The sequence below is a fragment of the Anguilla anguilla genome, chromosome 1, assembly GCF_013347855.1.
Source record: "Anguilla anguilla isolate fAngAng1 chromosome 1, fAngAng1.pri, whole genome shotgun sequence".
Lineage (NCBI taxonomy): Eukaryota > Metazoa > Chordata > Actinopteri > Anguilliformes > Anguillidae > Anguilla > Anguilla anguilla.
This window is the reverse complement of record NC_049201.1, coordinates 3,789,556-3,811,092: the sequence shown is the minus strand read 5'-3', so window position 1 is coordinate 3,811,092 and position 21,537 is coordinate 3,789,556. Positions and strand designations below refer to the sequence as shown.

Genomic DNA, 21,537 nt, shown 5'->3' with positions numbered 1-21,537 from the left:
GATGTTTCCGGAAGGGAGTGGAACGGTTGTTATCAGCCTCCTTTTTCGTCGTTAAAGATTTTCCGCATTAATCTTAGATGTCAGGGGCGGTGATTTTTAAAAGTGTGCTGTCCCGCTGGGTGGGTCGTTCTGTGCGTGCGTATTCCAGGACAGCTGTTTAATATGAACGAGGGATTCTGCAGACTGAGACACAGTTTTTGTTCCACGGCGTGAAGTGCGGTCGAAGGATCTGGTGGAAGTTTCCTCTCACCGTGCCCGAGCCGACTGTGGCCGGCAGTCCTGCAGCGTGGACCCTAGTGATACCCGGGCAGGGAGGGGTCTTAACTGGTGGGGGCATCCCAGTGGGTATTAGTGTAGCATAATGGGTAAGGAGTTGGTCTTTCCCGATTACCCTTGAGCAAGGTACTTAACCTGCATTTCTTCATTGTATAATTGGATACAATGTAAATGCTATGTAATGCATCCACGACCATGTTTGAACCAGCACGCTTGCCTGCTGTTGAGTTTAGAGTTTGTGTGCAAGTTGTATTCGTCTTAATAATAGGTGAGTGCACTGATTTGGACACGGCCACTTCCTGTGTCTTATGCAGCTGTTACCACCGCCCCCCCCCCCCCACCTTTGGGCCCTGTGGATAGTCGCACCAGCTACACCCGCAGTGTGCTTCCGTGACTCAGCGTCTGTGTGGCAGTGACCCAGCTTTACCTCCGGCCTGCGGAGGGAAGATACGCAGCTTTTCCCCGCTCTTCCTCCCCGCAGGGATGAGGATGAGGATGAGGATGAGGATGATGATGATGAGCGCACGCACGAATTACACCCTCCTGATCGCAAACGACGCAGGTGTGAAATTAAAAAAAAAGATGTCCTGAGCCTGCTATGACCACCTGTCTGTCCCCCCCCCCCCCCCCCCCCCCCCCGCGCACAGGTGCTGTACCACCTGTTCGAGGAGTACGTGGGCAAGGGCTCGGTCTCCGTGCAGGACGTGTTCCTGGGCATCATCTCCTTCCTGGTGGTGGCGATCGGGGGCATCCTGGTGGGCGCCATCTACGGCATCCTGGCGGCCTTCACCTCCCGCTTCACCTCACACACCCGCGTCATCGAGCCCCTCTTCGTCTTCCTCTACAGCTACATGGCCTACCTGTCCTCCGAGGTCTTCCACCTGTCCGGCATCATGGCGTGAGTAAACTCCCCCCCCCCACACCCTTCCAGTAAACTCAGTTCTACTTTATTTGTGTAGTGCCTTTTTTACAGAGATACTGATACAATTCACAGGTAAATGGAGAAAAAGAGCCTGAACTCTCTTTAATAATAATAATAATAATAATAATAATCATAATAATAATCATAATCATAATCATAATAATAAAAACAATATTCATATGGCACCTTCCAGTGGTTTGCAGCCCAAAATGCATACAGAGAAAGACAACTGATAAAACACAATTTTAAAAAGTGAGGGGGAAAAAAAGACTCCCCAATGGAAAGAAACAGCAGGAGAAACCAGCGGTCCCAGAAAAACAGCTCTTCCTCCTTTGCGAACGCTTAAAGAACTGGTGCTGAAGGTGAAGGTGAGCTCAGGGCGAGAGGGTTTGGACTGAAAATAAAAGCCCTCGGGGTTGTGTTCTTCCCAAACATTCGCTGGAGCTGCTAGACCTCTCCCTTCTCGCTCAGGGTTTCTGTGCTTTCTGTGCCGTTGTCTTGAACCGGAATGACCGCACGAAGCAGGAGGCCTCGAGCCTTTACTGCGGCTGACGCTTCTGAGGTCTAACGATGTTTACGCGGGCGCGGTAAATCACCGGGGTTAAGGAAGGTATCGAGGCGGGGGCCATTTTGATTTCCTGCCGTACTGTTCCTCAGAAAAAGCCCCCCCACTGAGGTCTGTGTTTAGTTCCGGAAGAAATGCGATGATCTGCCCCATACAATGAGCTCTGAAGCCATTTATTTTGAATGAAGCTTCTTATCTGATCTTATCTATGCACGGCACTGTGGGAAGTGGAGTCCCACAGGGGTCAGTGTTGGGACCACTGCTCTTATTTACATACACAGCCTCGACGGCGAATATTGAAAGTACATTAGTTAAATTAGCAGATTATACAAAACTTGGAGGTTCAGCTAACAGTCCCTGCTAAAGTAGTCTAAGAAGATTTAAACAGAATCCAGAAGTGGGCAGAAACCTGGCAAATGAAATTCAATATAGATAATGGGAAAGATCTTCGTGTGGGGGGAAAAACATAAGGGAGGACAACTTTATGGGTGGAACGAAATTGGAATGTGCTCAAAAAAGACTAGAGAGTAGCTGTCGATCAAAACCTTTCAGGTTCTGTGCTGTAGCAGTAAGAAAGGCCAGTATGATGCTGGGATACGTAGCCAAAGGTATTGAGTATAAATCCAGGAAAGCTGTACTTATGTGATACAGTACCTTTGTCAGACCCACTTATATTGTGTGCAGTTCTGTGGACCGTACAAGAAAGATACTGAGGCTCTGGCTAAAGTTCAGAGAAGGGCAGCTAAAGTGGTTCCTGGTATGAAAGATAACAGTTACGAGGAAAGACTTAAGATATTTAATCTCTTCAAGCTTAGTAAAAGGAGACTTAGAGCCTTTTTGATTGGGGCTTTTGAATTCACAAAAGGGATTACGCAGGCAAGTACAAGAGATTCTCGTCCTCCCGGAAAATCGAGTTCTGTCGGTAGATGGAGGGGGCATATATGGAAATTGGGAAAAGGTAAATTTTGTACAGACATCAATATTGTTTTCCATTAGTTCCACAGTAGGCACTTACCAGGCCATGTAGTAGAGGTAGAAACTCTGGGGGATTTCTAGACCAGGGGTGATAGGGTGCTGGATACTAATCTAGTTTTTAGGTAAACTGAGTACTAGGTACCCTTTAGTGCTAGGTTTCCCTTTAGGAAAATGGTGAGCTTTCTTGGGCTGAGCGGGCTGTTCTCGTCATTATGTCACGTCAGGGTAAATACGCTCGCGTTGTGAAACGGTGCCAGCCATTTTGCGCCTAATCGAGATTCGGCTGTAACCTTTAGAGGAAAAGAGCCGTCGTTGTCTTACAAGGCCGTGCGTTGCGAGGAGAGCGTCGGGGAATGAAAGTCACGTTGTAACCTCCATACGGTCTCAGCCCGAGGAACACACTGTACAGCTAAAAAAAAAAAAAAAAAAAAAAAAGTCCTCCAGTGCTTTTGTGAAGACGTGATTTAAAGACCCAGCTGATTGGAGCAGGGTTCTGCGCTCACGGATCCCCGTACGGCAGTGATTTAAGCGCTTGTTGCGGTTTTGTTCTCTCTCTCCGTGGTTTCGCCGATGCTAAATCGGGCCTGGTGTAATATACGGCCGACGCGGTGGGGTGGGGGTGGGGTGGGGGGGGGCGGGGGGGGGGGGCGTAGGAGGAGATTTCTCCCAGATTTACGGCCCCTCCTCCTGTCGTTCTTCACGTAGCGTGTCCGTGTCCGTGTCCGTGCGCTGCCGGGACGTTTGCGGTCGACGTGAGATATAGGCGGTGCGTAGCGAACAGGGCGCGGCGGGGGCGGGGGGCGGCGGCGGGTCCCCCGATGGAGGGCCTCGCTTTGGCGTTTCAAGGCCGACGCATTCGTCAGCCGCACCTGGGCCGCGAGCCGGGGGAAACGAGGCCGTGGAAACACCGTCCTCACTTTATCTGTCTCTCTCTTTCCTCTCTCTCTCTCTCTTTCCTCTCTCTCTCTCTCTATCTGCGTCTCGCTCCCTCTGCATCTCTCTCTCTCTCTCTCTCTCTCTCTGTCTCTCTGCCTCCCTCTCTTCGTCTCTCTCTCTCTCTCTCTCTCTTTCCTCTCTCTCTCTCTCTCTCTCTCTCTCTGCCTCACTCTCTTCTCTCTGCGTCTCGCTCCCTCTGCATCTCTCTCTCTCTCTCTCTATCTGCGTCTCTCTCTCTCTGTGTCTCTCTGCCTCCCTCTCTTCTCTCTGCGTCTCTCTCTCTCTCTGTCTCTCTCCCTTTCTCTGCATCTCTCTCTCTCTCTGTGTCTCTCTCCCTTTCTCTGCATCTCTCTCTCTCCCTCTTACTCTTTCTCACTCTTTATCGCTCTCTCTGCATCTCTCTCTCTCTCTCTCCCTTTCTCTCTCTCTCTCTATCTCTCTGTCTCTCTCTCTCTATCTCTCTGTCTCTCTCTCTCTCTCTCTGTCTCTCTCTCTTCCTCTTTGCCGTGTTTTCTTTGCTGTGAAGAAGCTGTAAGGGATCTCGTGGTTTGAGTCTTGCAGCCACGCCGTTGCAGCAGCAGGCCAGTACCTCCCTGGTGGCGCTTGTGCAGTCAGTCAGTGCGACTCCCACTGCGGCGGTCGCACCGGTGACCGCAGGTGCGTTGCGTTGCCGTAGCAGCCGCTGTGGGTGTCACGGCCGTCACCGCGGCGCGCGGCGGCCATTTTGCATCCGAGCCCTGGCCGCGCAGCGGAAAGCGCGAGACCGTGACGGATTACTCCCCTGACCCGAGGACGACCTTCCTGCGGTTCACACCTCTGTGGTCTGTTATTCACGCCGGTCACGTGCCCCCAGCGGTCACCGTCCCCATGGCGAAGGGCGAACTGCCAAACTGCCAAACTGCCAAAACATCACATGCGATTTAGACGATAAGAAGCAGAGCTTTCTGTGTTCAAACCCTTCAAACTGAATTTCAGCATCGGGATGTTAGAATTTAGTCTGTATGTGTCATTTATTTGAGCATTTTTTTTTTTTTTTTTTTTGGCCTTTAAATATTTACATTTTTGTTCTAAATCAGAGGGATTGTGTCAGTGGTTGTTACATTGTTTGAGTTCTTGTACCAAGAGGCTAGTTGTGGTTACAAGGACAGTGGTGTTGACCCCCACACCCTCCACCCCCCCCCCCCCACTGTGAATCAGGGCCTCTTGATCCTCCTCCGTCCGGCGAGTCTGCACTAATCCCTGGGAGTGGGGAGGGAAATGAAATGTAATAGTGTTTGAGATTCCCCACCCTGGTGATGTACTTATGTGGGAGTTAGCTGAAGGGCATGTGGACTCTGCTCTTCTCTTGACCCACTGTATTTGTTACTGTAAAATGACTCGACAGATCCCCCCCCCTTCCCCGGCTGTTTTTGTTACTGTAAAATGACTCGACCCCCTCCCCACACTCCCCCTTTCTACCCCTCCCTCCCCACATGCAGCTTGATTTCATGCGGTGCAGTGATGCGGCCCTACGTGGAGGCCAACATATCCCACAAGTCCCACACCACCATCAAGTACTTCCTGAAGATGTGGAGCAGCGTCAGCGAGACGCTCATCTTCATCTTCCTGGGCGTGTCCACGGTGGCCGGGCCGCACCACTGGGACTGGACCTTCGTCATCGTCACCGTCCTCCTCTGCCTCGTCGCCCGCGTGCTGGGTGAGTTGCCCACGGTTACCGGTCCGTCTGTTGAATCAGCCTGCCGCTACGATGCTCGCCATTTGCTGGGTAGAGCGGTTTCTCGTGGTCCGCTGGTTCCCCAAAATTTTAGAGCTGCAACCCCTTAGTTACCTGTGCCCTGTCCACCTGTCGCTTATTAAAATGTAGACAAGTTTATTTTCAGATCTAGATTTAGACATTTACCAGATGCTCTTATCCGGAACAACTTAAAAATGAGTGTGTCTAACAAGACTGGATGGACGCTGATACCTGTTTTGTGAATTTCCTAACTGGGAGATTAGGACCGTTGCTTCTTTTAAATGGGATATTTTTGTAAGCAAAACGTAATCCAGTTTTATAGCGCACAGCTATTTTTACAGTGACAGGCTTGGTGTACGGTATATCGTTTGGATAGTGACCATCATACTGACCCTACTGTATCAGTCAATCCGCACACCATACAGACCGGCAAATATGAGTGACAGTTTCTTTGCAAGCCTGTAAAACTCAAATTCACTGTGTGCACACCTCTGTCCAAGGCCAAGGTTTAGGAGAGTGCAAGTGTGGTTCAGAGACAGAAAGAGGAAGTGGGATTGTGAGATGAAACGCTAAGATTGCAAAAAATTGTTTCATCACTGTGAGGCTAGTCGCATGAGGAAGTGGTGTTTTTCATTTCACTCACAAAAAAATGTAAACATTAAAAAAAAAAAAAAAAAAAAGAATTTCTTCACCTGTTTATTGAACCAGATATGACTTTCATGAACTCCAAAATTGACTGAAGTAAGAAAATCCTGTGAAGTAAGAAAAAAAAATTATTTTTAACTTCTGACTATCCGGTTCCTACCTCGTGCTGATTTGAGGTCATTCACCGAAGTTAAACTGCTTGGAGTTAACTGAAAACAGAGTACTAAATCACGAATAAAGTGTGCTAAAACTTTTGACCGGTGGCGTATATGACTGTTTCTTTTTTCCTTTACATTATAAATTACAAATTAATTTCTTTGAATGCCTGTCAGTCGACGATGTGGAACGGGCCTTTGTTATCACAAAGTAGCCTAACCTTCAGCTGTGAGATTAAAATGACTGGCTACTGACCGCATTCCCACTGGTTTGAAATTCGCGTTCTTCAAATGCAACTCGGCAACCCCACTCAAGCCTTCGCTTAAAGAACAGGTTCGGAGATTTATCTCCGATAAAATTAGATTTTTTTTTTTTTTGCGTGACTAAGCACCATCTGTCACACACTTGTAATTCTTAATTTCATCACACCCACCTAAACACCGAGAGACCGAGAGTTCAGTGGAGTTGTGAAAATTGCGCAAAACTCGACAGACATGCTAGATGTTTTATTCTTCAATTAAATACGTTTCAGTTTTCATTTTCCTTCACCCATTTGAGCTCTTTGATGTTTCACATTACTTTTTGATACAAGAAATAACAAGGTCCCGGGTTTGCACTGTGTGAACAGACGCGTGTTGTAGCCTAACACTAGCGGTTAAAATACTGTGATTCACCTTATATTGGAACATCATTCCTGACCATTTATATTCCTAAATAGTAGGCCATTACGGCCACTCCCAAAATACACATAAAATTTAAGAGTTTAACAGTAGCAATAAAGGAAAGTATAATTCAGCGTATACAGACTCGCGTGCCTTTTATAGAGAGTATGTGTACGGCTCTGTCGCTGGACTCTGCCTCTATACTAACGACAGTGTTAACACTACACCGGATGTACACAGTTGGCGCACTTCGGTAGAAAATAGTCGCCGATGAAACCGTGCACAACAAGGTCTGTGAATGTTTGCGCGTAATCGTGTCATTATATTTAATTAGAGACGCTGCCGTTGAGCTTTTTCGAATTGTAAATCTTTGAGCTCCGCTGACGTTGGCCCCGTTGAGGTCTGTTGTTCAGGGTGAGCTGAAGTGGATGTCCAGAAAACCCATCAAATATCAGTAAATGTGTCTGGATAGATAGATAGCACCCCGGGTAAGAGGAAATATAGCTTTATTTTTGGGTGAACTGCACCTTGAACTGGGTTTATGCGTGTCTTTCAGTTCACTTGGAACGTTGAGCCTGTCCTGTTCTCTTCCAGCAGAGCGTAAATCAAACGGTCCCTTTCAAATTTTAATTTAAATTCAAATTCATAACGGTCTCATTAGCATAACAGTCACCATGGCTTGTATTACGAAATCACAAATTCAGTAATGCTAATCAGTACTTTATGTAATCAGTAAAATGTTGACGAGACTCCGGCTCTGTGCAATAACCGCAAAAAAGTGCAGCTTCTGTCGCATAGACCTCCATCAGCCATAATCGGTGGAATTAGGACACGAATAGTCATGTTTAGGCTACACATAAACAAATGAATAATATGGTGAACCTTTGGTTTTTGCAGGTGTGGTAGGATTGACCTACTTCATCAACAAGTTCCGCATCGTCAAGCTCACCACGAAGGACCAGTTCATTGTGGCGTACGGTGGCCTGCGGGGGGCGATAGCCTTCTCTCTGGGCTACCTGCTGGACGCAAGACAGTTCCCAGAGAGAGGAATGTTCTTGACTGCCATCATCACCGTAATCTTCTTCACTGTCTTCGTACAGGTGAGCGGTTACACGACTCAGCCGAACATATTTAACGCTTGCACTTGTAATACACATGAACGGTAGAGAGAAAAAATTATTCTGCTGTAAAATATAAATGCGCCTTCGGGGAAACATCGGGTTATTTCTGGCATGGGATGATCACCGAGATCCTGACTGAAATGCAGAAGCTCGTCGCCCTTGGAGGAATTCCCACGGATGTTAGGCGTCCATCATTTTTAAAGACGTTTGGTTGCAATCCCGGTGGAGTAATTAGAAGCGCACGCATGGCGTGACTCGCGACGGGCGGTAAAGTCTTAAACCGCGAGAGGGTGTGAGGGTTCAGCTTTACATGGCGTAACCAAGAACAGGGAATCAGACCTAAGACTGTGACGCGTGTGGCAGGCGTTGTAGACCCTGTGAAATCAAAATCATAGTTTTGTTCACCGCCCACTACAAGATGATTTGGTACGGGTCTTTTGGGGACACTGTTGCTGCAACAAGTAGCCTGGTTATGTACATTTTAAGCAATCGGCAGTGTGTCCGCTTAATGGCCTGCCAATCAGAAGAGAGCTTGCAGTGCCAGAGCAGTGCGATGTGTCGAACTGCCAGCTCTCCTGTTCAGAAATGGCACACATTACATCTGAAATTGTTCATCTAACCGCTGCCAAGTACAGGCTTAGAAATGTAGGTGTCATTTTTTCACCAGTTTGTGAATTTTGATCAGCGTATTTGGATGCTGACTTGTTCCTGTTTCGACCCAGCTGAAGAGCACTACAGCTAGCCTGTCTGTGTCTTGCTCTGGAGATGATCGTCCACGCTTTTGTCTCCTCGCATCAGGACTCCTGTAATGCCCTTTTCACACGCCTCAGTAAATCCTCTCTCTGCCGTCTGCAAGTGGCACAGAATGCCGCTGCCTGGACGCTAACAGGGCTCAACAGGCGGGCCCACATTACAGCCGTTTTAGCCTCGCTACGCTAGCCTTCCTGTCGTTGCATTGCATTAACATCACAGGCCGTCAGCAGACGCTCTCATCCAGAGCGACTTTCTCACAACTTTTTAAAAAATTTTTTACATAGCATTTACATTGCGTTCGTTTATACAGCTGGATATACACGGAAGCAATGCAGGTTAAGCACCTTTGCTCAAGGTTACTGCGACAGTGTCCTACCCGGGAATCGAACCTGAGACTGGTGAGCGGTGACCTTCAAATTCAGGATAGACTTTTAAAATTCTTGTCATCACATGTGGGGCATTACATTAGCGAGCTGCTTTGCTCTTACACCAGCAGTAGCCATGGACATAGATCCTGGGGGTTCTTGGGGGGGGGGGGGGGGGGGGGGGGGGCATGTGGGTCCTTTAGGTCCTGGGCCCACGGGTTGCTAGTCACTCCCAGACCTTAGTCCCAAACTGTGGAAACGCCCCTCCTTTTAGACTTAAGACCTGTAGGCTTACCTGTGAACCTTCGCCCAACACTCACCTGTAGACTGGCTGTCTGTTAAAGTCCCTGCTTGGGCTTTGTGTTTTGCTTTTGTGTCTGTTTTTTTTTATTTTTATTTTGCGCCTCTCTGAAGCACTTTGTGAATTTGTTCTTGAAAGGTGCTATATAAATAAACTTCTACTCACTGTACACCAAACTTTATTTTATTGCTCATGAAGGCTAGAGAACAAAGCACTGTACACTGTACATTGTTGCCTTGTGCCTTTTCAAGTCCTGAGGCCTTCGTCTACCTGTGTGCAGCTGGCACTTTGTCAGATGCCAGCCGTCAGAAGTGTAACATAACAGAAAACATCACCGGCGTTTAAATGAAGTTTTGGTGTGGAGGATATGCCCTGTGTATTGACTTTTCCCCCAGTTCGAGGCAGATGATTCTGCAAAACAACCCATTAATCTGCTAGCATGGCATGGAAAATGGACTGCAACACGTCACTTTACTGCTCCCTGGAATGCCATTTTGAGTTATGTGGGCTGAGAAAGTGGTTTTTTTGTGTGCTTTTTTTATTGAAGTTCAGTAATATAGCAGACTGAGACTTTCTCTTCATTTGAAGTGGCTCGGGATTTTATTTAATTCAGTCTTTTTTTTTAAGCGTTAATATCTTGCCATTGTTGCAAAATGTCAGCGTGTCACCAAAAGACATTCTCTTTGAGTTATAGCCTCCGCCAGCTCAGGCGAATAAAGTCATTCCCGCTTTGAAATGTCCCTCATTAGGGCCTGTTTGAGCATCAAGGGTGAGAATAATCCCAAATAATACAGGAACCAGATCCAGCACTGTAAAACTGAATGTCTTTCTCCCTCTAATGTTGGCCTTCAGAATGATTTATTCCCGGTTTTAAAGCTTTTAGTGAAACTGCAAGCTTGAGAGGATCCTGCTTGCATTTGTTGGAGTGGAGTTTTGTTTGTGTGTGGGTGGTGCGTGTGTGTGTGCTTGTGTGTTCCTGTGTCTGTGTCTGTGTGTGTGTGCGTGTCTGTGTGGGTGGTGCGTGTGTGTGTGCTTGTGTGTTCCTGTGTCTGTGTGTGTGTGTGTGTGTTCCTGTGTCTGTGTGTGTGCGTGTGCGTTTGTGCGTGTGTGTGTCTGTGTGTGTGCGTGTGTGTCTGTGTGTGTGTGTGTGTGTGTGTCTGTGTGTGTGCGTGTGTGTTTGTGCGTGTGTGTGTGTCTGTGTGTGTGTGCGTGTGTGTCTGTGTCTGTGTGTGTGTGTGTGTGTGTGTGTGTGTGTGTCTGTGTGTGTCTGTGTGTGTGTGTGTGTGTCTGTGTCTGTGTGTGTGTGTGTTCGTGTTTGTGCGTGTGTGTGTGTGTGTGTCTGTGTGTGCGTGTGTGTATGTGTGTGTGTGTGTGTGTGTGTGTTCGTGTGTTCTCACACCCCCTCTATTCTGGTGTTTCAGGGCATGACGATCCGGCCGCTGGTGGACCTGCTGGCTGTGAAGAAGAAACAGGAAACCAAGCGCTCCATCAACGAGGAGATCCACTCACAGGTAACACACACACACACACACACAGAGACACGCACACATAAACACCCCCATCTTATCTTATTGTTGTAGCAGCAAGCCTGTATTGGTGTATTTTATTCACTCAAGTGTTTGTATTCTTATAAAGTCTTGAATGGAAATGAATACAAAGATATAAATGTGCTTTGAATGGGAACCTTAGATTTCATACCTCAGGCAGAGAATCTCCTTATGTTGCATTGAGCCGTCGGGGATTCCTCTTAGCAAACCCGCCCTGCCCGTGCTCCAGAGCGCCCTTACCCACGTCCGCGCGACGCTGGAGTGTTTTCGGCTCGGATCGTGTCCTCGTCCCTTAAAACGCTTCAGAGCCAGTGACCTCTCCGACCCCGGCGACGGGATCAAACGCTGTCGCTATGAAGGGAAACCTGTCGCTCGTCTGGACGGACTTCCTCGTGCTCGTTTCCACGGCGACGTTAGCGACCGAAGCGCTTCTCTTCCGCTCGGTCCAAAATGGCCACCACGATCTGCTCTTTTTTTCTTTTTTCTTTTTTTGATGATTTTAGATGATTCTTCAATTTGGCGTGCCCTCTGCCCCCGTCACATTTCGGAAAAGGAAAGCGCAAACGCTTCCGATCAAACCGTCTGACTTCCTCCCAGAACCTCATTCTTCTTCTTCTTTTTTTTTTTCCCTGAACGATATTGAAGTGGCCGGTGTGTTCGGCATCGTGGCGTGTTCAGTTAGTCTCGTGGCAGTTTGCGGCTCGCATAGACGCGCTTATGGCACCGCTCCGCTCGATGCTTTTGACAGCAGGACGCCCTTTCTTGAGTTCCTGCTTATCGATGCAACAAGGCCACTGTCGTTTAACGTCGTGCTGCTCAATGCTAATGAAACGTTTGCGGTTTGTTCGAACATTTTTGTGATTGTTTATTTGGAGTTGTTCTACCCGTTTAAACGATCAGTCGTGTGCGAGTGTCTTCCAGGGAACGCACTGTTGCACAATTATGTTCTTGAGAAACCCACTGTTTTTCCACCCTCGTTTTACAGTGAAAAGCCACTTGAAGTGCAGGGACGTATCGCGTTACTATCTTTGTGGTATCTATTGTCTTTGTTTGAGACGGTTGCCGCGGTGTTCAGCTTGCCTTGTTTGACCTTCCTGCCTGTGATGCCCGGGGGCGGGGGGCGTGTGAGGGGGGAGGAGCTTAAGTAGCTTACCTCATCGCTCCCAGAAAGGTCACCTCGCTCTCAACATAACCTCCAGGCAGGTTGATGTCACCGGTGTGTCCAATTTGCAAGTAAAATGGCCTCGTGTCTCATGTGGGGCATTGAAGAAATCCTGCGGGCGGGTGGTTTCACGACTGCCCCCCCCCCCCCCCCCCCCCCCCCCCCTTGCCCCCCCACTTGGATAAGTACGACTCTGCCCCCCCCCCCGCCCCCACACACAGCAGGACTCGTTTCTGTCTATAACCTCTGCTCACCCTGATGGACGAATGGAGCTTCATTAGACTCACGTTCGGCAGAGCTGCCATAATCGTGTTAGCGGTGGCCTGCTGATATGACCCACAGTGTTCTGCTGCGAAGACCAGAAAATAATGGGTTCACAAATGATTGACAGCTCGTCTTAGCTCCACCCACTCCTCTCCTGTCACAGCCTCTTGAATCAAGGCGTTTTACAGATGCCGTTAAGCCACAGCCACCTACACATCTTAATGTTCTTAAACCTTTAAGGTGTGAGATCACAAATGTGGGATTAGAACTGAACATTCTAATGCTGATGTCACAATCACTGCTGGTGACTGACAGCAGTGGAGTTCTAGAACACTGAACTTAGAATTCTGAGGACCAAAAAACATTCCAGAAACCCTCTTCAAAAGGGTTAAAAACTCCACTCTTTCCCTTCATACAGTACTGGTATTCATTAGCAGGCTGAGTGCCCTGCTTTAAGTGAGGAAGAGAATCAATCCTGCAACCCCCGAGTTGCAGATGCGGTTGCATAAGCGCTGCGCCGCAATGCTGCCGCGTGACAAACCCGCGGGCTGGAGGATCTGCAGTCTCTGCGCGATGCGCCCGGAGGAGGGGGGCCGTGGTGACTCACCGATGCAAGCAGCCAAAAGCGGGCGGCGTGCCAGGGCTGCCGTTCCCACCTGCTCGGCGTCGCCACCTGCAGGCCACGCCACGCCACGCCACGCCTCACCGTGCCTCAGGCAACACAGGTGGCAGCCCCCGGGGGGGGGGGTCCCAGTGCTCCCTCCACCCTTATACCCATAATACTGGCCTTTGGGCCACAGAGTAAACGTAAAAAAAAAAATAAAAACAAATCGTTCAGATTCATCACAAGTTGTGACAGGTCTCTGCAGGCTTACCTCCCATGACAGAGGAGGCTCTTAACTGACATCTGTGCATACTTTGTGAAGGTTTCGGCTTTGTATGCAAACATTTTTTAGCAGAGAGTACCTGTAAATATTGGGCCAGTACCGTACGCACCATTTGTCCTGGACCTCCAGCCCCCTGGAAGGAGCTGCTGCTGTAGCAGAATGCTGCCGTGGCCTGTAGTGTCCCAGCGTCTGGTGTTCGCACAGAAACGGCCCCTGAGTCCATCAGCGTAACTAACTGCAGTATAACGCAGTTTTGGCGGTGGAAATATGACTTTTGTTTTTAGCTAATACTACACTGGTGTAGTCATGTGGTCAGCTGATCTCTGTGGATGACAGTTACTCAGATGATGGCTGACTTCCTGGCACTGGTGACGCGAGTGCCTGGACTGACGCATCTGTCCTTAATGAGGCCAGTCAGCATCTGTACGCTGATGTCATACAAATTAATTTAATTAATTAATTATTTATTCATTTAATCAGTTATTTATTTTCTGAAAGGGATTACGCTTGATCTGTAAGCCGGTGTCTGCTATGTCAGCCAGTTGCGCTTTATTCAGATGAACAGCAGTGAAGTCTCTCGGTCACCTGTGAGTAAAAGAAAAATGAAAGCATAAATGGTAAATGGACTGCATTTATATAGCGCTTTTATCCAAAGCGCTTTACAATTGATGCCTCTCATTCGCCAGAGCAGTTAGGGGTTAGGTGTCTTGCTCAAGGACACTTCGACATGCCCAGGGCGGGGTTTGAACCGGCAACCCTCCGACTGCCAGACAATCGGTCTTACCTCCTGAGCTATGTCGCCCCGTACATACATACACATACAGAAAGTTAAATCACACAATTACAAATTACAGCATCTCTTTCATATTTATAAGGGGGGGTCGTTGGGGGGGGGGGGGTGGTAAATACAGTTTCAAAGAAATTCCACTTTATACTTTATTTCCTCCCCAGATTGGAATCGGCAGACGTCACCATTGTTCCACTCGAGGGTAGAGAGGGTTGAGAGGGTAGGGAGGGTAGGGAGGGTTGAGAGGGTAGGGAGGGTTGAGGGGGCAGGGAGGGTTGGGAGGGTTGAGAGGGTAGGGAGGGTAGGGAGGGTTGAGGGGGTTGAGAGGGTAGGGAGGGTAGGGAGGGTAGAGGGGGTAGGGAGGGTTGAGGGGGTTGAGGGGGTAGGGAGGGTAGAGAGGGTTGAGAGGGTAGAGGGGGTAGGGAGGTTTGAGGGGGTTGAGGGGGTAGGGAGGGTAGGGAGGGTTGAGGGGGTAGGGAGGGTAGGGGAGGTTGAGGGGGTAGGGTGGGTAGGGAGGGTTGAGGGGGTAGGGAGGGTAGGGAGGGTAGGGAGGGTTGAGAGGGTAGGGAGGGTAGGGAGGGTAGGGAGGGTAGGGAGCTGGTCCTACAGGTTAGGAAGTCTTTCCTGGCGGGGCAGTCCTCCTCACAGAGGGGGCCTGGTGGTTTGGTGATGAGGAGACGTACCTGTGGCGGGGAACCGGGGGGGGGGGGGGCATGCAGGTTTCGTTACCCACGTCTCTCACGCCAACGCTTTGCCCTCTAGACGGCTCCTGCCCGCCGCGGTGCCGTTGTCTGGGCAACTGAGCGTCGATGAGAGCTCACAAAAAAAAAAGCAATAAGTGATACCTTCTGTAGAAATAATGTCGCCTGTATTATTCAGTGCCTTAATCCAGGGCTGCCCAGCCCTGCCCCTTACAGCTCTGCTGTCCTGTAGGCTTTCATTTCAACCCCCAACTGGCACCTGAATGAGATCTTGAGCTGTTGCGTGAGGTGAGCTTTGTTAGGGTTGGAGTGTGAACCAACAGGACTGCCGATCTCCAGGAACAAGGTTAGGCAGCCCTGCTCTAGCTGTTGAGTGAGGTGAGCTTTCTTTGGGTTGAGGTAAAAACCCGAAAGGACTGTAGATTTCCAGGAACAAGGTTAGGCAGCCCTGCTCTAGCTGTTGAGTGAGGTGAGCTTTGTTTGGGTTGGAGTAAAAAACCTACAGGACTGTAGATTTCTAGGAACAAGGTTAGGCAGCCCTGCTCTAGCTGTTCTGTGAGGTGAGCTGTGTTAGGGTTGGAGTGTGAGCCAACAGGACTACAGATCTCCAGGAACAGGGTTGGGCGGCCCTGTCTTGCATTACGTGGAAAGATAAACTGAGGTAGGTATGTGCAATTCCACGAAAAACCTCGAAATGCTTGAATCGCGAATCATGCAGAAGGCGAGCGCAGTTGATGTGGGTTAATGGCGGATTTTACCGCCTCAGCCGCGTCTGCGGAAGAGCCTGTCGCACGCTGTAGAGCCTTTGGCGGGAAATAAGCGGAATGTTCCGGAATAAACACGGTTCGCGCAGGGGGGCGGGGCGGGGCGGGGGGGGGGGGGGGGGGAGTCTCCGTGGTGACGGTCGCTGTCAAGCTCCTTCATGGCGTCTCTCTCTCTCTCTCTCTCTCTCTCTCTCTCTCTCTCTTTCTCTCGTAGTTCCTGGACCACCTCCTGACGGGCATAGAAGACATTTGCGGCCATTATGGTCATCACCACTGGAAGGACAAGTAGGTGCCCCGTCTGCCCACAACGCATTCATTCAGCTGAAGACTAAAATGTGCCCGTCTGCGGTCACGTGAGACCAGCACACATGCATCACTGTTCTCCAAGATGGTTAGCGATTGGACCCGAACACGCATCATCAGCGCTGACGTCGGATTCGCGCGCGGGCCAATCACGGGCCTGTCGGCGCTCACGTGAAATCAATGGCTGTGATCGCATTAACGGACCTGAGAGCAAAGCAATGCAACGTTTAACGAGAGCGAGCAAGATCGTTCGTGTTCGTGCGCAGTGCATCGTTTGCGCTAAGTTGATGGACGTCACGTTTGTTGACGGCGTGTTGAAACGGGAATGAAAATGTCCCTCGCGCTCGTGTCACGCTGTGTGCGTGTGTGGGTAAGGCTTTCGGCCAGCATTGCTCACCCCCCCTCCCCCCCCCCCCCAGATTTTTCCAGACCATCGGACAGTTATTCCTGCCTCTGTGTGCGGATGGTTTTTCTTACCCGGGAAGGGGGGGGTGGGGGGGGGGGGGGGTGATGGATCCCAGCAGCCGCTCGTGAGAGGGCATGTGTGCTGTGTGTTTGAAGAATGCCGTGGACAGGGACATAATGGGGGGGGGGTTCGGGGGGGGGGGGGGGGTTTTAGATCATACATGGTACAGGGGTGGGGGGGGGGCATGGCGTGCGGGGTAGGGCGGGGTCTGAGGCACACGCAGTACTTTGGTGTGGCGGTTTGTCGTGCAGATCCTTTCGGGGGGGGGGGGGGGGGGGCGTTAGAGCATACATGGTACAGGGGTGGGGGGGGCATGGCGTGAGGGGTAGCTTAGAGCATACATGATTCAGGGGCAGGGAGGGGAGGGCGGGGGGAGGGGGGTGGTGAGATGTTGGGGTGCTGACAGGGTTTTGGGTTTGAGGGGTGATGCTGTTGGGTGGGGCGCAGCAATGCTTGAAGGGTGGGGGGGGGGGCTGCTGTTCAACCCCATTGTGTTTCTGACAGAACCCCCCCCTCTTCCATTCTTCCTGCATCCTCCTCTCTCTCTCTCTCTCTTTCCCTCTCTTCCCTCCTATCCCTCCATTTGACTTCTGCTCTCTCCCTCCTCTTCTCATCCCTCCTTCCCCCCTCCCTCCTTCTTTCCCCAAACCTCCCTCTTTCCCCATCTCTCTGTCCCTTTCTCTCCCTCTCTCACCGCATCTCACTCTGTCCCTCTCTCCCTCCCTATCGCTCCCCCCTCTCTCCCTCCTCTCTCTCACTCCATTCCTTTCTCTCTACCTCCCTGTCACTCCTTCCCCCTCCCTCTTTCTCCTCTCTCTCTCTCACCTCATTCTTATTTCTCTGTCCCTCTCCCTCCCTCTTTCCCTCTCTCCCTCCCTCCCTCTCACCCTCAGGCTGAACCGCTTCAATAAGAAGTACATAAAGAAGTGTCTGATCGCGGGCGAGCGTTCCAAGGAGCCGCAGCTCATCGCCTTCTACCACAAGATGGAGATGAAGCAGGCCATCGAGCTGGTGGAGAGCGGGGGCGGGGTCAAGCTGCCCTCCAACGTGCCGTCCACCGTGTCCATGCAGTGAGTGTCCGGCCTCCTCTCTCACGATCTGCGCCGATCAACCCGCTCTGATTCAGGGGGAACAGTCACAGTCTGATTCAGGGGGAACAGTCACAGTCTGATTCAGGGGGAACAGTCAGAGTTTGATTCAGGGGGAACAGTCACAGTCTGATTCAGGGGGAAAAGTCACAGTCTGATTCAGGAGGAACAGTCACAGTCTGATTCAGGGGGAACAGTCACAGTCTGATTCAGGGGGAACAGTCACAGTCTGATTCACGGGGAACAGTGACAGTCTGATTCAGGGGGAACAGTCAGAGTTTGATTCAGGGGGAACAGTCACAGTCTGATTCACGGGGAACAGTGACAGTCTGATTCAGGGGGAACAGTCAGAGTTTGATTCAGGGGGAACAGTCACAGTCTGACTCAGGGGAAAAAGTCACAGTCTGATTCAGGGGGAACAGTCACAGTTTGATTCAGGGGGAACAGTCACAGTCTGATTCAGGGGGAACAGTCACAGTCTGATTCAGGGGGAAAGTCATAGTCAGACGCAGGGGGGAAAGGCCCAGTCGGATGCATGTGGACAGGTTGCAGTCCTTCATGCTCCTGATTGGCTGACCCTTCGCACCACATGACCCCGGTCTCGTTCTCCCCCCCCCCCCCCCCGTGCAGGAACATCCAGCCCAAGAAGCTGGTGCTGGATCGGGCGCTGCCCGAGGTGTCCAAGAGCCGCGAGGAGGAGATTCGCAACATCCTGCGCGCCAACCTGCAGAAGACCCGGCAGCGGGTGAGCCGGCTGCCCGCGTCCCGCCCGCCAACTCTGCCCGCGTCCCGCCCGCCAACTCTGCCCGCGTCCCGCCCGCCAACTCTGCCCGCGTCTCCCTCGCCAACTCTACCCGCGTCTCCCTCGCCAACTCTGCCCACGTCCCGCGTTTTAAAACGCCATTAAAAAGTCAATGACAATTCGTGGAAAAGTTGAATCAATGGGGGGAAAAAAAAGATTAGTCAAGTGCACAAAGCAGAGAGAATTGACAAGATTGTGTTTACTTTATATTATTTAAAATGATGTTTGCATAAAATGTTATTTGCATATTGTTAATTTAATCCAGTAATTGTTTATGTAATATTAATAGAATATTTGCTATAATCTTGTGGGACTTGAATTGTGTAAACCTAATTTGATTTGCAGAGTGATCATTAAGTGTACATTAAATCAAATTTGATTGGTTGGTTGATTGATTGACATCCCCTCTGCCCCGCCCCCTCAGCTGCGCTCCTACAACAGACACACGCTGGTGGCCGAGCCGTTCGAGGACGGCCTGACTGACCTGCTCGTCAAGAAGCAGCGCGTGAAGGAGATGGAGAAGAGGGTAAGCTGGGGCCTGCGCTCTTATTTTATAGGCCAGTGAGCGTATCGTACTGTGAGCCTTACCAGGTTGGTCATTACTTTACTGTACCATGACCCAGACTAAGGTACTAACGGACTTGACCCGGTTGGTCATCATAACCTTGCTCTTCTGTCAGCCTAACTGAGATACATACAGCCTTATTTATGGTGACCAGGTTGCTCATAACCTTACAGAGTACTCTACCATTCATTGACATTACATTACAGTTCAGCTTTTCCCCTACCCTGAGGGGGCTTTTCTGTACTTGGTTCTAGGAGCCACAATGGTGTTATTTCACACTTTCCCCTACTCTGGGGGGGCTCCTCAGTGCTCTGTTCTAGGAGCCATAATGGCGTCATTTCACAGTTTCCCCTACCCTGTTGCGGCTCCTCAGTGCTCTGTTCTAGGAGCCATAATGGCGTCATTTCACAGTTTCCCCTACCCTGTGGGGGCTCCTCAGTGCTCTGTTCTAGGAGCCATAATGGCGTCATTTCACAGTTTCCTCTACCCTGTGGCGGCTCCTCAGTGCTCTGTTCCAGGAGCCATAATGGCGGCATTTCACAGTTTCCCCTACCCTGTGGCGGCTCCTCAGTGCTCTGTTCTAGGAGCCATAATGGCGACATTTCACAGTTTCCCCCACCCTGTGGGGGCTCCTCTGTTATCTCTCTGTCCCTGAGTTCCCCATTACGTGGCTAAGCTGATTATCTGCACAGATTGGTTTAACTTGGGGCGTGTTTGTGCCTGTTTCTGTTTCGCTGATAACTTTTACCTGACCTTTTTTCGCTTGGGCTTCTTCCTGAAGGGCTGATTAAGGGGGGGACGGACGGAGGGGGGGGGGGGGGGGGCGTTTCCAGCGTTCCTCTCCGAGGAAAGTGCCTTTATCTGATTGGGCGGGTAAATGTGTGTTCTTTCGGAGAGACCGCACTCTTATTCTTTTTCACAGTTGGATCTAATTCTCTTTCGACCGCAGAACTTTACCTTTTTCTTTTCTTTTCTTTTTCTTCCTCTCATTACATTACATTACATTTATTTGGCAGACGCTTTTATCCAAAGCGACGTACAAAAAGTGCATTTCATGGTCATGGACAACTGCTAAGCACAGGTTCAGTAAGGTACAATACTTATTTTGTACAGCTATTTCTAGCCAGGAACACAGTCCAGTTCACACAGTGAACACTATTCTGACCTAACCTCTGCAAAGCCAACTAGGCAGAAGAATAAGCTACAGTATTAGCTACTCAATAAGCTACTCTCTCTTTTTTTTTTTTTTTTTTTTTGCAGGAGGCTTGGGTAAAGTGTCTCCATGGTAACCGACCCTGCTGTTGCTGTTGATTTTAAAACGTGTTTTCTAATCCTCCTGACAGCTGACCCGGATGAATAACTACCTGACCGTTCCGGCCGCGCCCCCGGACTCCCCCACCATGAACAGGTCCAGGCTGGCATCAGGTGGGTGGGGCGGGGGCCCAGGCACTTCCTCCTTTCCCCCCCGTTTTTAAAAAGACGACCATGTGTTTGACATGCACCCCTTCATTTTGAATAGTGACCCCTGTTCCAGTTAGGGTCATGTCCCCATCATGCCCTTAACGCGCGTTAGCCCAGTGCTGTTCCCGTATACACGGTTAGCTGAACATTCACATTCTTTACCTCTTTACTTGCTAGAGGACGTTTTTTAGCCTTAAAATGAATGCTTTCGGTGTTAATGAGTTAACTTGCACCAATCTTTTTTAACGATTGAATGTGTGTGTGCTTACGTGTGTGTGCGTGCGCGTGTGTGTGTACGTGTGCCCGCACATGTGTATGTTTGTGTGTGTGTGCGCGTGTGTGTGCATGCGTGCGCGCGTGTGTGTATGTGTGTGTGTGTGTGCGCGTGTGTTTGTGTGTGTATGCGCTTGTGTGTATACGTTCTTTACATGTGCGTGTGTGTGCGTGTGTAAACGTGCGTGTGTGTGTGTGCGTGTGTGTGTGTGTGTGTGCGTGTGTATACATGCGTGCGTGCGTGCGTGCGTGTGTGTGTGTGTGCGCATGTGTGCGTGCGTGTGTGTGTGTGTGTGTGTGACCTCAGACCCCCAGTCGTACAGCAGTAAGCCTCTGAAGGCCTCTGAAGACGTCCCCACCATCCAGGTGGACCTGGCCTCGCCCCAGTCCCCCGACTCGCTCAAGCTGGAGGACGAGCTGGCCAAGAAGGCGGGGCGGAAGGACCCGCCAGAGGACCGGGGCCTGGTGATGAAGGTTCCCTCCTCATCCTCGGGCCCGACGAAGGAGCCCAAGGGCGAGGACCAGAACGGCGGGAAGGACCAGCGGCTGATGCGTTGCCTTAGCGACCCGGGACCCAGCGCCGACGAGGAGGACGAGGACGAGCCCTTCTTACCTTAAACAAGCCCCGCCCACAAGGGGGAGGGGGAGGGGGGGGGCGGAGTCAGGGGCGATGGGGTGGGGGGGAGGAATGGGGAAAAGGACCGCCCCCCTTTTTCATACGCAGTTAGTCCCCCTTTGGGTCGAAAAGTAAAAATTGCAACAAGCCAAACTTTGTGAAAGGACAAAGCAACGAAGGAACCAAAACAATAACAAACAAAAAAAACAGGAAGCGAAATAAGCCATTTATTTATCGTTGACGTTTTGTTCCTTTTGTGCGTTCTTTTTTTGTGAGTTTGTTTTTAAGCTTCATGAATCTGTCCACGCCTTTCACGTGTGGATTTGGGATTTGGCAGACAGAGCGGGGAAGATGGTAGAAGTGGTGAGTGAACAGAACTATGCGTTGCCAAAGGACTGGACTCTTAGTCGACGACGATGTTCCGGGTTTTAGTTTGTGT

The 21,537-nt window shown here is 50.3% G+C and overlaps 1 protein-coding gene across 1 annotated transcript in view; it reads left to right on the top strand.

Annotated features, from left to right (window-relative positions):
• Positions 1-21,136, top strand: part of slc9a1a (solute carrier family 9 member A1a) — a 51,632-nt gene extending 30,496 nt beyond the window's left edge. Inside the window, exons 3-12 of the mRNA XM_035423903.1 lie at positions 924-1,174; positions 5,153-5,370; positions 7,770-7,972; positions 10,834-10,923; positions 15,739-15,809; positions 17,187-17,363; positions 18,012-18,126; positions 18,608-18,709; positions 20,092-20,173; positions 20,790-21,136. Coding sequence (XP_035279794.1) covers positions 924-1,174; positions 5,153-5,370; positions 7,770-7,972; positions 10,834-10,923; positions 15,739-15,809; positions 17,187-17,363; positions 18,012-18,126; positions 18,608-18,709; positions 20,092-20,173; positions 20,790-21,100 — 1,620 coding nt within the window. The 3' untranslated portion in view covers positions 21,101-21,136. The remainder of the gene's footprint in view (positions 1-923; positions 1,175-5,152; positions 5,371-7,769; positions 7,973-10,833; positions 10,924-15,738; positions 15,810-17,186; positions 17,364-18,011; positions 18,127-18,607; positions 18,710-20,091; positions 20,174-20,789) is intronic.
• The last annotated feature ends 401 nt before the right edge of the window (positions 21,137-21,537 follow it).